General features: G+C 40.1%; 1 protein-coding gene across 1 annotated transcript; it reads left to right on the top strand.

Annotated features, from left to right (window-relative positions):
• The first annotated feature begins 1,211 nt into the window (after positions 1-1,211).
• On the top strand, positions 1,212-13,385 carry mindy4 (MINDY lysine 48 deubiquitinase 4). The gene is made up of 18 exons (XM_083969433.1): positions 1,212-1,364; positions 1,767-1,886; positions 2,076-2,308; positions 2,404-2,674; positions 2,766-3,016; positions 3,139-3,191; positions 3,303-3,412; positions 3,503-3,619; positions 3,732-3,823; positions 4,007-4,108; positions 4,358-4,421; positions 4,774-4,839; positions 4,937-5,004; positions 5,112-5,175; positions 5,608-5,769; positions 6,389-6,569; positions 12,992-13,070; positions 13,276-13,385. Exons 1-18 carry the CDS (start codon positions 1,305-1,307, stop codon positions 13,322-13,324), a joined length of 2,142 nt encoding a protein of 713 aa, XP_083825559.1. The 5' UTR covers positions 1,212-1,304; the 3' UTR covers positions 13,325-13,385.
• Positions 13,386-13,590: the final 205 nt, after the last annotated feature.

Here is a 13,590-nt window from a genome sequence, read left to right as displayed (position 1 = left end):
CAGCATTTTTGTGATGTCTTTAATTGTTACTTTAGGAGGACTGGAATAACTGCATGTTACTTGCTTGAAACCATTCAATTATCAGCAGAAATTGTATCTGTGGCAAAGCCATGGTTGTGATTTCTCATCACCAAAACTGGATCAAAATCCAGGCAAAGCAGAGACCTGCATACCAGTTGATTTTGGTGATTTCATTTTCTTCAAGTTATTTGTACCTTCATTTCCATTTAGGCTATGGCTGTCTTAATTATTTTTTGGCGACATTTAGCGAGAGGAATCTCATGTTAAATCTGGTTATTCTAGCTTTGCTGTTCATTTTGTTTTCATGTGATACATTTTCCTGATTGAGTTATTTAATCAGGTTTGCTACGAGGCAAAACAAATTAAATATTATTTCTGCAAGGGACTAGCAACTGGTTGCTCCAGACTTGAACTTTGAGCCTCAGAGGCGGCTGCTGGGTGGAGGTCCAGTATGCACTCTGCAGCACTGGCTGATTCCTGTCCACATTTTATTTGGTTTTGTTTTTACAGTATTACATCCCTGTTATTGCCAAGCCAAGTGAAGTCTGAATGCCAAGTGTACTCTATGAAAGTCTCTCTGAGACCCTTTGTCGATGTGATCATCAAGAAGCTTATGCCTCTTGTCAGGCCATCATTGTAAATAAGAACATGTTCTTAATTGATTTCGCCTGGTTAAATAAAGGTTAAATAAAAAAAGTGATGAAGTGTGGATTTGGACAGTTCACTTCTGCATTAAGGTCCAGAGTCCAGACATTTGAATTTAGCCAAATTTTCATCCAAAAGTCCATATGGTTTACTGTCATGCTGTTCACAAGTTTAGGCCTAGGCCTAGTTGTTACAAGTCCAACCACAAATTTTCCTGCAAATGTGCAAAAAGGGACGAAATTCACAAGTGAAATAACAAAGAGATTCAGAAAAGATAATTTACTGTTGTGTTGAATGGTTGTATTTTATCCTCTTTCCAGTTGGTCAGGCAGGCAGCAGCATTAACCGTGTCTTTAGATAGATGCGTTTTCATCGTAAACAACCACCATCCACTGAGAGCGAGAGCGACACGCGTCGCCATGGAAACGCACATTGGCGAACAACCGAGCCGAGCGACCCGCGCAGTTACACTGATCTCTACACACGGGGACCGCCTCCACAACGTCCACACGGTCCCATCAGACTCGGTGCAGATCTGTGCAGCCCACGGCGGCTCGCTTCTCGGTTCGTCAGCGCCACAGTCAGAACATCCTCTTGTTGATTGTATCTGGTTAAATCAATGAGTCTGTGTTCACATCATGGTTGTTTCAATTGAGGAAGTTTCTTCGTCCCTTGTGCGGGAATACCTGAGTCGAAAGGTAGGTTCAGGTTGTCTGACTCTGAACAGGCTGACCGGCTAACCGCTAACGTGGCTAGCGTTAGCCCTCGTTCAACTATGCTAAAGAGTTCAAGAGGGTCTGGCGTTGGTAAAAAAAAAAAATACGTTTCGCCTTTTTCGGTGCAACCAGATGGACCGGTTTCAACTATGAACCAGTGTAACGTTATAATTAATAAACCTAGTTATAGTATAACGCCAAGACGTGGGTCACGTTTGTGTATCATAACGTTAGTTAAACCATGAGCGTAAAAAATGGCCATAGAAAAAACAAACAAATAAAACAACAACATCAAAGAACCTCCGTGGCTACTCACTGGCTAAAACTCCACTTCAAATTATTAGAGTACGGTGTAACATTGCCTCTGTTGATATCGATATGCAGGGGTTTAAGAGGACCATTGCCTGTATGGACGAGGAGAACCCACGCACAGAGGCCAGCATCAACAACAGGTCTCACCTGAGGCAGACTCTCAACATAGAGGATCTTTATAGACAGAATAAGGTCAGTCCTAACAGCTGGAGTTTAACAGATGTTATGGATTACAATAAAAATTTGATTTGGAATCCAGTACTTTGTCTCTGATGTCCTTTACATGTCACGGTCCCTACTGAGCCCTGTTTTCTAAGTTTTCAGAGGCCGTAATAGTGGATAACTTGAAAACTAATGCAGCCTAAATCTCTTTCATTCTAGGTTCATAGCTCACCCCTAAAAACATTACTGGAGATCATTGTTAAGCATCATATTGTGAGCCATAAGACTGACAAGATCACCAGCAGTGAACGTGAAAGTGTGCAGTCTGCTCCAGCCACCAGTCCACTCACTTCTCCTGCAGTAACACCAACAATACTACCAGCAACACTGAATGTCACTGAGACAAGGGGGAGCACGGCAGGCTTTGTTATCAGCAAACACATGAAACTGAGGTATTTCACAACCATTGTTTTGAATACTTTATTCTATGCTGTTTTGACTCTTTGGAAAATGCTTTGAACTTATGCAGGATCTTTGTTTCTCACAGGTCTGAAATAGAGGAAATCTCTACTTCTCAGCCTACATATACCTTATTGTTGCCTGAAACAGACAGTCTCAGCAGTAAACAAACAGTTTGCTGGGCCTCTCAGTCGGAAGACCACAAAGGCTATCCACTGCTGACTCCTGTCCAGGACAATGAGAGCTCCTTGAGAAGAGAGCCAGAAAAAAAGACTCCCATCACAGAGAGCACTCAAAGGAGCAGAACTAATCGAATTAGACGTGGAATGATGGCTGGACCAATAGCTCGTACACCTCAGGTACTGAACTTCTGATACAGTTCTAAAAACATATTGATCTCATACTCTTGTCATGGACTGGTTTTTATTTTATTTTTTTTGGTCCTTATAGGAATCAAACAAAAAAAGGCAGAGTCGCAGGGTAGAAGTGATTCCGTCACTTCTTCTCAGAAAAGAAGAAGAAGAACACAGGCAGTCCGGAGATGGACTTGCAACAACTGGCTTAAATACAAAAAGCATAGAAAGTAGCCTAACTGAGATCGACTGCGTAGGAGGGAGACAGGAGTTGAAAAGTGCACCAGAAAGATTGAAGAGTGAAAACAGCTTTGAGAAAGTACAACAATACTCACTGAAGATGCAAAAGTAAAGAGCTTTAAGATGTCGCAATTCACATTATCATGGACCTCATAGTTCCTTACTGTTACACATTTTTTCCATCTGATTTCAGGGTGTCGTTCAGGTTAATATTTTTTCCTTTTTCTTAGAGCAAAGACGAGACAGAATGTAGCTGACTTGGATGAGTCTGAGATGGTTTTAGGTAAGTGCTTTATATGTAGTAATGCAGAGGGAGTCTAAATTTTGCCTCTCTTGGCAATCAACTTACAGCCTTGGATTCGTCAAAGTTAACGGTCTGTGAATGTGTTTCCAGATGATATTGATGATGATGAGGATCTGAAGGATCTCTCCAAAGTATCTTTTCGGAGAAACATTGCAGAGCGCAGCTATCCAGGCCGCCCGATGGACCAACACACCGCCACGGTTGGTGATTTACTGCAGCTTTTTTGTTTCTTCAAGAAATGCAGAGGACAGTTTCTGCAGTTGCCTTTAATTTTCTGTGTTTTTCTCCAGGAACTAAAAGTGGTTCTTCTTGGTTCCAGCCTAAATTGGTTCAGCATTGAGTGGAGGAATCAGGGGTTCACATTCTCAGAAACGCATGACCTGAGATATGGAATTGTGCAGAAAAAGGTTGTCTCCACTGTCCTGTTCAAGAATTCAGACATGCCGATTTTCATACATCTAACTGAATTGCATTGTCATGCCTTATATTTTTGTATTTGTACATTTCTTTATTTTCTAGGGTGGTCCTTGTGGAGTTCTGGCATCAGTCCAAGCCTTTGTTCTTAAGAAACTACTGTTTGAAAACATGGAAAACAGTAATGCAGGCCTTCAGTATGTTATCCTTCAATTCAGAGCTTTGACCTACTGTAGTTACCGCAATGCTTTTCACAGCCATTAATTCACATCAAGGAGTGCTTTGTAGCCACTGCTATGTATTGACCCCTGCACTGTGGTATTAACTGTGTTATCACCCCAGACAGCCTTCTTTGCACTCAAATGCCACTTTGTTCTCAGGAGGTTAAGACCTTCCAGCAATACCAGGAGAGAGTGTCTTATTTTAGCTGTGGCTGAAATCCTGTGGAGGGCTGGCGAGGAAAAACAAGGCACAATTGCAATGTAAGAACATACTCTTTAATCCGCTACACAGGATCTTTACCAATTCACAGAATCTCATTACAGGTCAAACATAATTGCTTAGTTAAACTAAGCTCAGATTGCATTTCGGTATTTAGGAGCCAAGAGTTCAGCCACCACCCTTAGCTTTATCTTCACCTGTCAGACCCATTCATTTCAGAAATACCTGGAAAATGCTTTACTCAACCTGGAACTTTGTGTTTTTCTTTGCTCTTTTTTTTTCCCAAACAGAAGTTCAGGAAGAAATCATTTCACTCCAACAGGACGCTACAAATCAGAAGGAGTGCTTGAAAAGGTAAAGACATGTCACTGCATACAGACGCACTGAAAAGTATGTAAAGTAGTGAGAGTTGGGTATACAAAATAGAATTAAGACTTGTATTTCAGGTGTATACAGCAGCAACTGTAGATTCTGAAATATCACCATGTCTACAATATTATTGTAGTACCTGATTTGAACATTTGCAAAAAATAGCATGTCTCTATTTATCTCTGTTATTGTTATATGTAATGGCTTGCTGTAACTGTGTAAATGATTCATTTACACAATAACATGTTACTTTTGACTGCATTGGTAATGCCTTATTCAAGAGAAGAGCTATCATTTTCAATGCAGTGTAACTTTTATGAACTTGATTGTGTTGTAGCTAACATGCTTCACTGTGGATAACATCAAGGACCTGCAGTTACTTCTGGAGCAGCATATTGAGCAGGTCAGAGACTCACAGTCATCTTCCTCAGTTTCATTTTGCCTGTCAGATGTACAAAAGATCGCCAGCTATCTGTTCCAATCTGTCTTGTTTTCCGCAGTTCGAGACCGGTGGGTTGGGATGCATTCTGCTCACAATATCTGCCATTCTGTCTCGATCTATTGAAAAGTATGTGGAGGCTTTTAAATACTGTTACTTAACAAATTGTGGAGTAGAAAAAGTGTGACGATTGTAAAAGAACCACTTTTACATGTGCTTCCTCTTTTTCTCTGAAGACTAAGAGAGGATATGGATGTGCCCACCACAACACTTATTGGAGCCCATGGCTACTGCACTCAGGTCTGATGCAAATCAAATGGGTTAGGAGGACTGGGTATTGTGATTGTTTGCGACTTGTTTAATAATAAAGTTACTGAAATTGTTCTGGGTGACACAGGTTTGGAATAGTCAGTGATTTTGAGTGTAAATGGCATGACTTAACTGATATTTCTCCCAGGTCTGCTGCTATCAAAGCTTTCATGGTTGTCTCAAACCTATGTTATCTCTATAACAACTGCAAACAAGTGTCACTGAAAAATTAAACCTACATTTACAGATGTGCTGTGAAAACAAGTAACAGATGTGTGTAGAGTTTGTTGATGACACAACAACAGAAGAATCTAAGTGAAACACATAAAAATATTCCTGTATTGTTGCTATGCTGTAAACTATGCTTTAATATTTGTTACAAGTATATTCTAGTACTAACATCATGTTTTTATGTTTCACTAGGAGCTGGTCAACCTTTTGCTCTGTGGCAGAGCAGTGTCTAATGTCTTTGACAATGACATGGAGTTAGACTCAGGCAATGGCAACATCACTCTCTTGAAGGGGATCAAGGGTGACTGTGACATTGGCCTGCTGTCCTTGTTTGAACATTACAACATATGTAAGGTGAGCAAAATTGCTGGCTTTCTCTCTGGTCCCTGTGTTACTAACACACCAGATACTAGTCAGATTAACATTAAACCAAGTCTTCATGGGGCATTCTTTGCTTCAATTGTGAACACATCCAGCACAGATGTGCACATAATCACAGAGAAGAATGTTCTTAAGACTATTCAGGATTTATGTGATAGTTAACAACTCGTTTACCCACATCAAAGTGGTTCACATTCATAGGAAAAGGATCACTGATGATGACTCTGCATCTCAAGCTGAAACATAGGAACAAATATGCATGGAAGTAGATTATAATCAGAAGGTCTTCAGTTACATTATGGACATTTGAACATGTATTGATTATTGGATGTGCGAAAAAATATTTAAGTAAAAATATGCTGTGAAAAAGCACTGATTAATTACAGATTTTACCCGTATGTCTCTAATTATTGCATCCTCAAGATGCTATCAAATTGGAATTGGAAGAAACACCCAAGTTTAAAATCCTGCAATAACTCAGACAAACCAAATAGTTTGTGGTGTCTACCAGAATCTTGTACAAACTTTAATGGGAGAAATGGCTTCATGAAACAATATGAGTATTGTGACTTGTGCTCTATTTTATTCTAAGGTCGGAGTTTACTTGAAGACTCCCCATTACCCAATCTGGGTGGTCTGCAGTGAAAGCCACTTCAGTGTGCTGTTTTGCCTGCAGAGGGAGCTGTTGACCAATCCAGACAAAGGTCTGGAGTTTGACCTCTACTATTATGATGGACTGGCCAATCAACAGGAGGAGATCCGCCTCACTGTCTGTATGTAACTTGTCACTTGTCCCACATTCTTAGTGTACTGTGTTTATTATGTTGTTTCATTTAATCCCCAGCGGTCGACCACTTAAAAAATGAGCATTCTGATTTGGGTATAATTTCTGTAATTCAGGGTTTCTATGGTCTGAAACACCTGCAATAATTGTGTAATTTGAAAGTATCAGTCTCTAGGCCTGCATAAGGGCATTGGTTAACTTGCTGTTACCGATATTATGAATTTACATGGCAAATGTTGCTATTACTTGGTTTACCCCCAGCATTTCTTTAGGTTTGAGATCCTTGTGGTCTAGTGTCATATCTAGAGGTGGTAAATTATGAACAGCACTACTGGTGACTAATATCACATAACATAGCTTTTTAGACAAAGAGCAAACCCAAAAATATGCACAATATTAGATAATAAATAATAAAGATGAGGACTTGAGTTCACCACGTGCAAATCTGGCAGCTGGTAGTATGGCCTGAAAAGTCTGGCTTGTGACCTCACTTGAATAATGAGAATTAGCCACCTGTAGTTCCCAAGTACCTCTGGAGGTAGGACTTAAATTATAATGGATAGGATCATGCACACAAACATGTCAGCCTTTTAGAGGCATGGCCTTCATGTTTTGGTTGCAGCAAACACTGCCACCAAAAACGTTCTGACCTCCTGTCCTGTACAGATGTGAGCTAGCCCTAACAACCCACTTTCTCCTGACTCATGGTGGACCTCAGGCAAGTCTTTGTAAGCTTCACATTTGAAAAGCTTCTCTTGATAAATGAAAAGTGACTGGAAAAGAGGAGCTGCAGAGCAACACTGAAATTCTCCATGCGATGAGTGAGTTTCTTCCTCTATATGAAGTTTAGCTTTCTTTGGAGAGACAGACACATTATATCAGCCCTGACCCCCTCAAACAGTATCAACCACAATTTGTGAATAAATCTTTATCTTTCAAGACTGCTTCCCAACCCCTCCATACTTAATTGCCTCTGTCAGTTCCTGTATGGGGAACCCCCCCAACCCCACCAAGGTTATAAATGTAGTCCATCTTTGAGAACATGGTGCACCAGAATTTCTTAGCACAGAGGTAGTCTGCTGTAGATGCTTAGGACGCTTAATTTCAATTTCTTCGTTTCTGTCTGGCAGAAATTAAGCCCATTGTCTCTGAAGCCTGTAAGGTAGTTTTTGACTCCTCCAAGTTCTGTTCTTGGTATTTAGACATAGACAGTGGGGCTTTGTAATACTTTGCTTGCCTAATTGATCTGGTATGAAGACATTGCCTCAGAGTCATTCTTTTCCACAGTAAATTCCTTTTTACTTCATTCATCTCCCACCGTGTCACTCATTTTGACTCCACTGGTCGTGAGGTCCTTCACATGTTGTCATAGAAAGTCAAAAGGTTGTCTCTGCCAAAGATAGACATAGACAACATAGTATTATTCGGTCATGTTGCTCCCTTTGCTGTGGGATTGGCCACAACAGTCTTTAATATTTAAGGTTGTACTTTTCAGGCTTTTCCAGAAGCCTTAAAAAGCCTTGTTGTAATGTTGTGCATCAAGAACAATACAACAACCAGTACTCTTCAATTAAGGTCTTACTGCTGTACTTTGGTGTCTCACTTCTGGATTCTTTGCACATGTTCTATCATGACTGGATTGAGTTTTTCATTTATAAAGTCTGTTTTCAAAAACAGACAAAGGGAGGCAAACAGATTAATCGTACAGCCCCTTAGAGTTTGGTTCCTTTCAGCTAGACGCCTCATGACGGTGATGATTCTTCTGACAACACCCTTCCAGTGCTCCACCTAATGCAGCATCAAGTCTTGTTGGACTCGATTAATTGCTCTCCTGCTTTCTAGTCTTTTTTTGAAAGTCATGCCAGAATCTCATGTTGTCTGCATGTGGTTTTGAGAACTCATGCTCTTTAAGATGACACCCTAAATTCTTCCAGCTGCTCAACTTTTTGCTCAGTGCATTTTCACGGCATCTGCTTTTATAGAGCAGAGCAGCCATGACCCAAGAGCTTTTCCCCATTTTTCATAGTTCTGTACTAGTGATCTCTTGATCTTCATGGATTCTCATCCATATTTTTAGGAAAGCTCATGTCAGTGATCTGCATGAGCCCTTTTCTGACAAGAAAACAATGCTCTGCATCTGATATCTTTCTAAGCCACTCTGCAGGGTCATCAGATATTGTACATGTTCCAATTCCCTCTGAGCCCTTGGTGGTGGTGCTGCTGGTGCTAGCGCTGGGGGGCAGGGTGTCCTTGTTATCATGTTGAGGCAGATGATCCTCTTCCACCACAGGTAGATGATCCTCTTCTACTATTCAAACATTCCCTGTCAGTGGCAAAGTTGAATACACACACAAACACACAGATGGAAAGAGGTATGAGTGCCTGAATGTATGAACTTATTTATCTGCCGTGCTGGTCTATTTTTTGCATAAATCCGTGTTGTTGTTTTTTTTTGCATGATTCTATTTTAAACACCTGTAGACACTACTGTAAAATGTGCATTTAACATCTTAATGATACTCCACTTGAATTTAGGCAGCACCACTTTCCTAACATGGCTTGGTTATGGTGTATCTTTGCTGGTTTCTGCATGCATTTATTTTGCCATAAGAGGCATCTTTTTCTTTCTGTAGGCTACAAGCACTGTCAGCACTACTTATGTGCCCTGAGTGCCTCATGTTTGAGATCATCATCATCATCCAGGCCAAACTTTTGGCACTCCCTGTGATTTAAAAAAAAAATCCTTTTTTAAAGGTCTATACCCAAGTAATCCATTTCTCTGTCCAGCACTTTGTATTGGGAACAGTCTCCGTCAGAGCCAGAGCAAGTCGTCTTTGCCTGTGACCTATAATTTTACATGTAAAAAACAAACAAAAAAAGCACTGCTATTTTTTTAAGCTGGCCTCAACAAAAGAAAAGGATGGTGCACCTGGATTTTGGAACCTGCAAAAAGTGCTCTTTCTCAATGGGGCCAGTGGCTTTGGCTATCTAATGCTGTGAAAAAAGCATGGGGTGGACCCACCTTCTGAAGGGTTGATGTCATAATGGCAAGCCGGCAGAGTGTCAATCTCTTCATGCTCATTTTGTACTGTATGCGCTCACCTTATTGTGATTGTATGGAAGTTGCCGACAGTTGCATGTGACCTTACTCTATATGCAAGATGGTTGCTGATAGCTAGCTGACTGATCAGCTATCCAATGGTATCCAGCTGTCTTACAGTAACAAGAAAGGCCCCACTCAGACGATTTTAGGGGCAGTGTTGGTTCAGTGTTTAGTGCCGTTATAGGAGGGTTGAAAGGATTTATTGTTGTCAATAGAAACTGTGCCAATGTGAGTGACCATTGGGGGAACTTTTCCTGATTTTGTTTTGCAAATGTTTTTTGAGGGGTGCCAAACATTTGTCTGACACCATGAATCTGTCTGTCATGTTATCAGATGAAAGTTTGAATCACTATTTACAGGCTAAACAATTACATGCATGTCAGGATATGGGATGAGCCTGAGGTGAAGATTGAATACATCAGCTCAGAGTCTGTGGGCCATTCATCAGCTCATTAATCTTGTTAGGCAGCTGGATTCCTCTCAAGCAAGGTTTGGACCAATCAGTGTCCTATAAGGGAGGAACTCTGGACAGCTAGGGAGAAGCAGTTGTTTTTTTTCTTCCTTCTATGGACATATTTTTCTTACAGAAATGGCAAGAATCATCTATTGACGTGCTACCTAGCTTTCAAAGGTTCATATACTGCGGCTTGTCATTGCATTTCCTTTTTGGCCTTTTTCTACTTCGTTGAATGATAGACATATGATTCATCCAATCACCTGCCAAGTACATTTTTTTTAAAGCATCTGCCGTTGTCCAACAGTTTTCAACAAAGCTTTCCCAGATGGTTCTGTGTAACAAAGCATCTGGTACATCAGGTTATCAACTCAAGATATTGCTGAGAAAATGAAGGACTTTATTTCCTGAATCAGAGTCACAAATCTCTTCCAAATCTCTCAGAAGAAACTCCAGAATGATGTGGGGAAGCCACTGATCAACATCAGTGTGTGCAGGTTGCATATACTCATTCAGAGATGGATGTAAATCCGTGGATGGAAAGAGTCTGGCTGTTTCACGATTGCCCACAAGGACTGTGACAGCAACTGGATGTAGCACACACATGATTTAGTTTTTAAGATACCGGTGGATTGAAAATATCAAGGCATCAAAGAAAAGGAGTGCTGCCCTGGCCGCATGTCAAGCACTACTTCGAGATGGAAGGGGAGGTGAACTACTCAATCCAAAAGTGAAGTCATTTGAGGAGGTGAAAATCTGCCGTATTGATCCTCTCTTCAGAGTGAAAGTAGGAATATTCAACAGCACTGCAAGAGAAATCAACCCCTTCATCACCATGTATTAGGCAGAGCAACTCATGCTGACCTTCTCTGGGGACACACACAAACTGATAAAAGGTAAGAGTAAATTTCTTATGTAATTGGTAATGTTTTATTTTATACATTTTTAGTATTTTTGTCATCATTTAGAGGGAAAAAAATGAATTTTCTCTTCTAAAAGGAATACATGACCCACTATGCATGTGAAGGATAAAGACAACATGTATCTTACATAAGACCTAATGCATTTATTTACATGTTATGATTAACATAATAGGATCAACATACAAACTTTTTGGTGTGTTTAACTTCATGTATGTATTTTGCAGGGCTCATGATACAGTTGCTGAAGGCAAAGCACCTGCAAAAGGCAACATCACCACCATGCTCCACCATGTCCCTTTTTTTCAGAACAGCTGTCTGGTCAAGGACAGTTGTTAGATTGATACTGAATTTGCAACAAGAGCTATCCTGAACCAACTCAGGTCTTCCTAAAACATTCCAGAGAGGCAGCAGTGACTAGTGATGGAAATGGATTGCAAGATGCTTTTGATCACCCTTGAGAAGTTCCTGAAAAAGGCTCCAGTGCATCTACAGTGTATCCCACATAAGTGAGAAACATCCAGTGTCTTGATCCAAGATGCATGGCTGAATTTAAGAACCCGTGTGTATGTCAGATGAAAAGAATGCTGCACATACTTGTTGAAGTTAAACACATGAGGCAATGTGTGATGATATCCTCAGAGAGTTTTAGAGAGTTTTGTGATTTGGCTGCTCTTGGGGCTAAATTCAGGGAATTGGGGGGAAAAAACAGACAGTGTCGATGATACCCTGCTGAATGGGGAAAACTGGGTCACAAACACAGCATAGTGTGATGTGAAGATTCTGCTTGTCTTGTCACAAAGACAGATCAGGATGATGAGGGGATTTTCCTTGCCTGGTGGCTCACTGTTGACCACATCTGGACCCGTATTGACACAATTTGTGGATCTTAAGGGAGAGTGTCCTGAGGCATCTGGTCACTTGGCGGGGGACAGTGTGCATATCTTTTCACACCCCATCTAAACCCACAGCCAGAACCACAGCTAAAGTACAACGGTTACAGGTACAACATACTCTGGCTTCCAGCCTAACATTTGATTGAAGAGAAATAAAATGCAGTCAGACACTTTCTGTGTGACTTAGAGGTACTCTATATGATTTGTGAATACAGGCCTGTGGAGGTCATGGTCGGTCTTTTAGCTGTATAGGAACCAGGCAGTGGTTACTTCGCTGGAGAAAGGAACATAAGGAGGGAAGAACACGAAGCTGCAGACCTCAAGAGTAAGACCATCATAGATAAGCGAGATGATTTGCAATAGCAAAGGGTTAAGAGGAAAAGTCATATTTGCGCCCTTGAAAACCTGTGAATTGCTATGCAGTGAAAGCAGAAGCAAACTGTTCTGACGTTCAGAAGACAGCATCTCAGTGAAGATTGACAAGTGTATTAATGAGAGGCTTGTAGATTTGAAAAAAGATCTTGTGGGATTCCAACAGGGAGGGGCTTCTAGGATGCATAGTTGTTGTTTTTAAAAAAATATATATTTTATACAAAATCTGGTAATTTAATACTGTTTCTGTCTGACACTGCTGCCTTCTTTACTGTTACAGGACACTTATCTACTCATTTGTTTTCAAACATTGTTGCCTCTTGATCATTTATGTTAAAGTATTACAGCTTTTGACACATTCTGTAACATCTTATTTAAATAAATGTTTATTTTCTATCAAATTACACAACTTGTCATTTATTTTATGTCCTGTGGTTAAATTTGATGTATGTACAGTACAGTATGTATGTACACACAGGTGTTTCAGAGAATATATGGCCATAAAAGTTATCCTCATTGTTCTTGAAATATAGTGTTTAAGATATGTATGAACCTTAGTAATTATGATGTAGTGCAAGCCAATCCCTGCTGTAGCCTTTAGTAGCACTTTGCTGTTGCACTAATTGTAAGTATACCTCAACTGAAAATGTTGCTTTTCATTTATAGCTTTTGGCAAATTGAACATGAGCGGCCAGGATGTTGACACTGATCTCATTCCTCCTCTGGAGCACTGTATCCGAACAAGGTAACACATGGACATACTCCCACATGCCCAGTGATATCTGCAGATCTTGAGATGAATCATAAAGCTTTCTGACATTTATTACTTTTTTTTATTTTATCTTTTTATCAAGGGATGTTCAAATTCCCTGCATAGTCCAAAGATAAGCTTTAAAAATATCAATCGTACAGTACAATGGATTAAACATGCGTTTTTGTTTTTGTTTTAGGTGGACAGATGCTGTAGTCAACTGGAATGACACAGATCCTATTCTCTGACTGATCACATTATTTAATGTTCCTTGTGTGTCCATATTGATTGTGCACTGTCAATAAACATTTTGCATCAATATTACAACCATATATTTCTACATTCAAGTGATGCAAAAATACATATTTTTGTAGAGTTTTTCTCTCATTTAATGTATTTGTATTTATCTTTACATTTCGACATAACAATTGTTTTCTCTTTCAAGTGAGGCACAGTGTTCTACTTGACTGCCTTTTACTTACATGATTCAATGTAAGTAGATGTATAACAATAT

The sequence above is a fragment of the Trachurus trachurus genome, assembly GCF_905171665.1.
Source record: "Trachurus trachurus genome assembly, chromosome: 4".
NCBI classification, from domain to species: Eukaryota; Metazoa; Chordata; class Actinopteri; order Carangiformes; family Carangidae; genus Trachurus; species Trachurus trachurus.
The sequence above is the reverse complement of the archived record's forward strand: the minus strand, read 5'-3'. Positions and strand labels throughout refer to the sequence as shown.

Excerpts from the sequence above, each read along its gene's own strand:
- mindy4 (XM_083969433.1), top strand. The coding sequence starts at position 1,305 with ATGGTTGTTTCAATTGAGGAAGTTTCTTCGTCCCTTGTGCGGGAATAC. Across the intron at positions 3,620-3,731 it reads ATGGAATTGTGCAGAAAAAG|GGTGGTCCTTGTGGAGTTCT; the intron begins GTTGTCTCCACT and ends TTTATTTTCTAG. Across the intron at positions 4,840-4,936 it reads TGGAGCAGCATATTGAGCAG|TTCGAGACCGGTGGGTTGGG; the intron begins GTCAGAGACTCA and ends TGTTTTCCGCAG.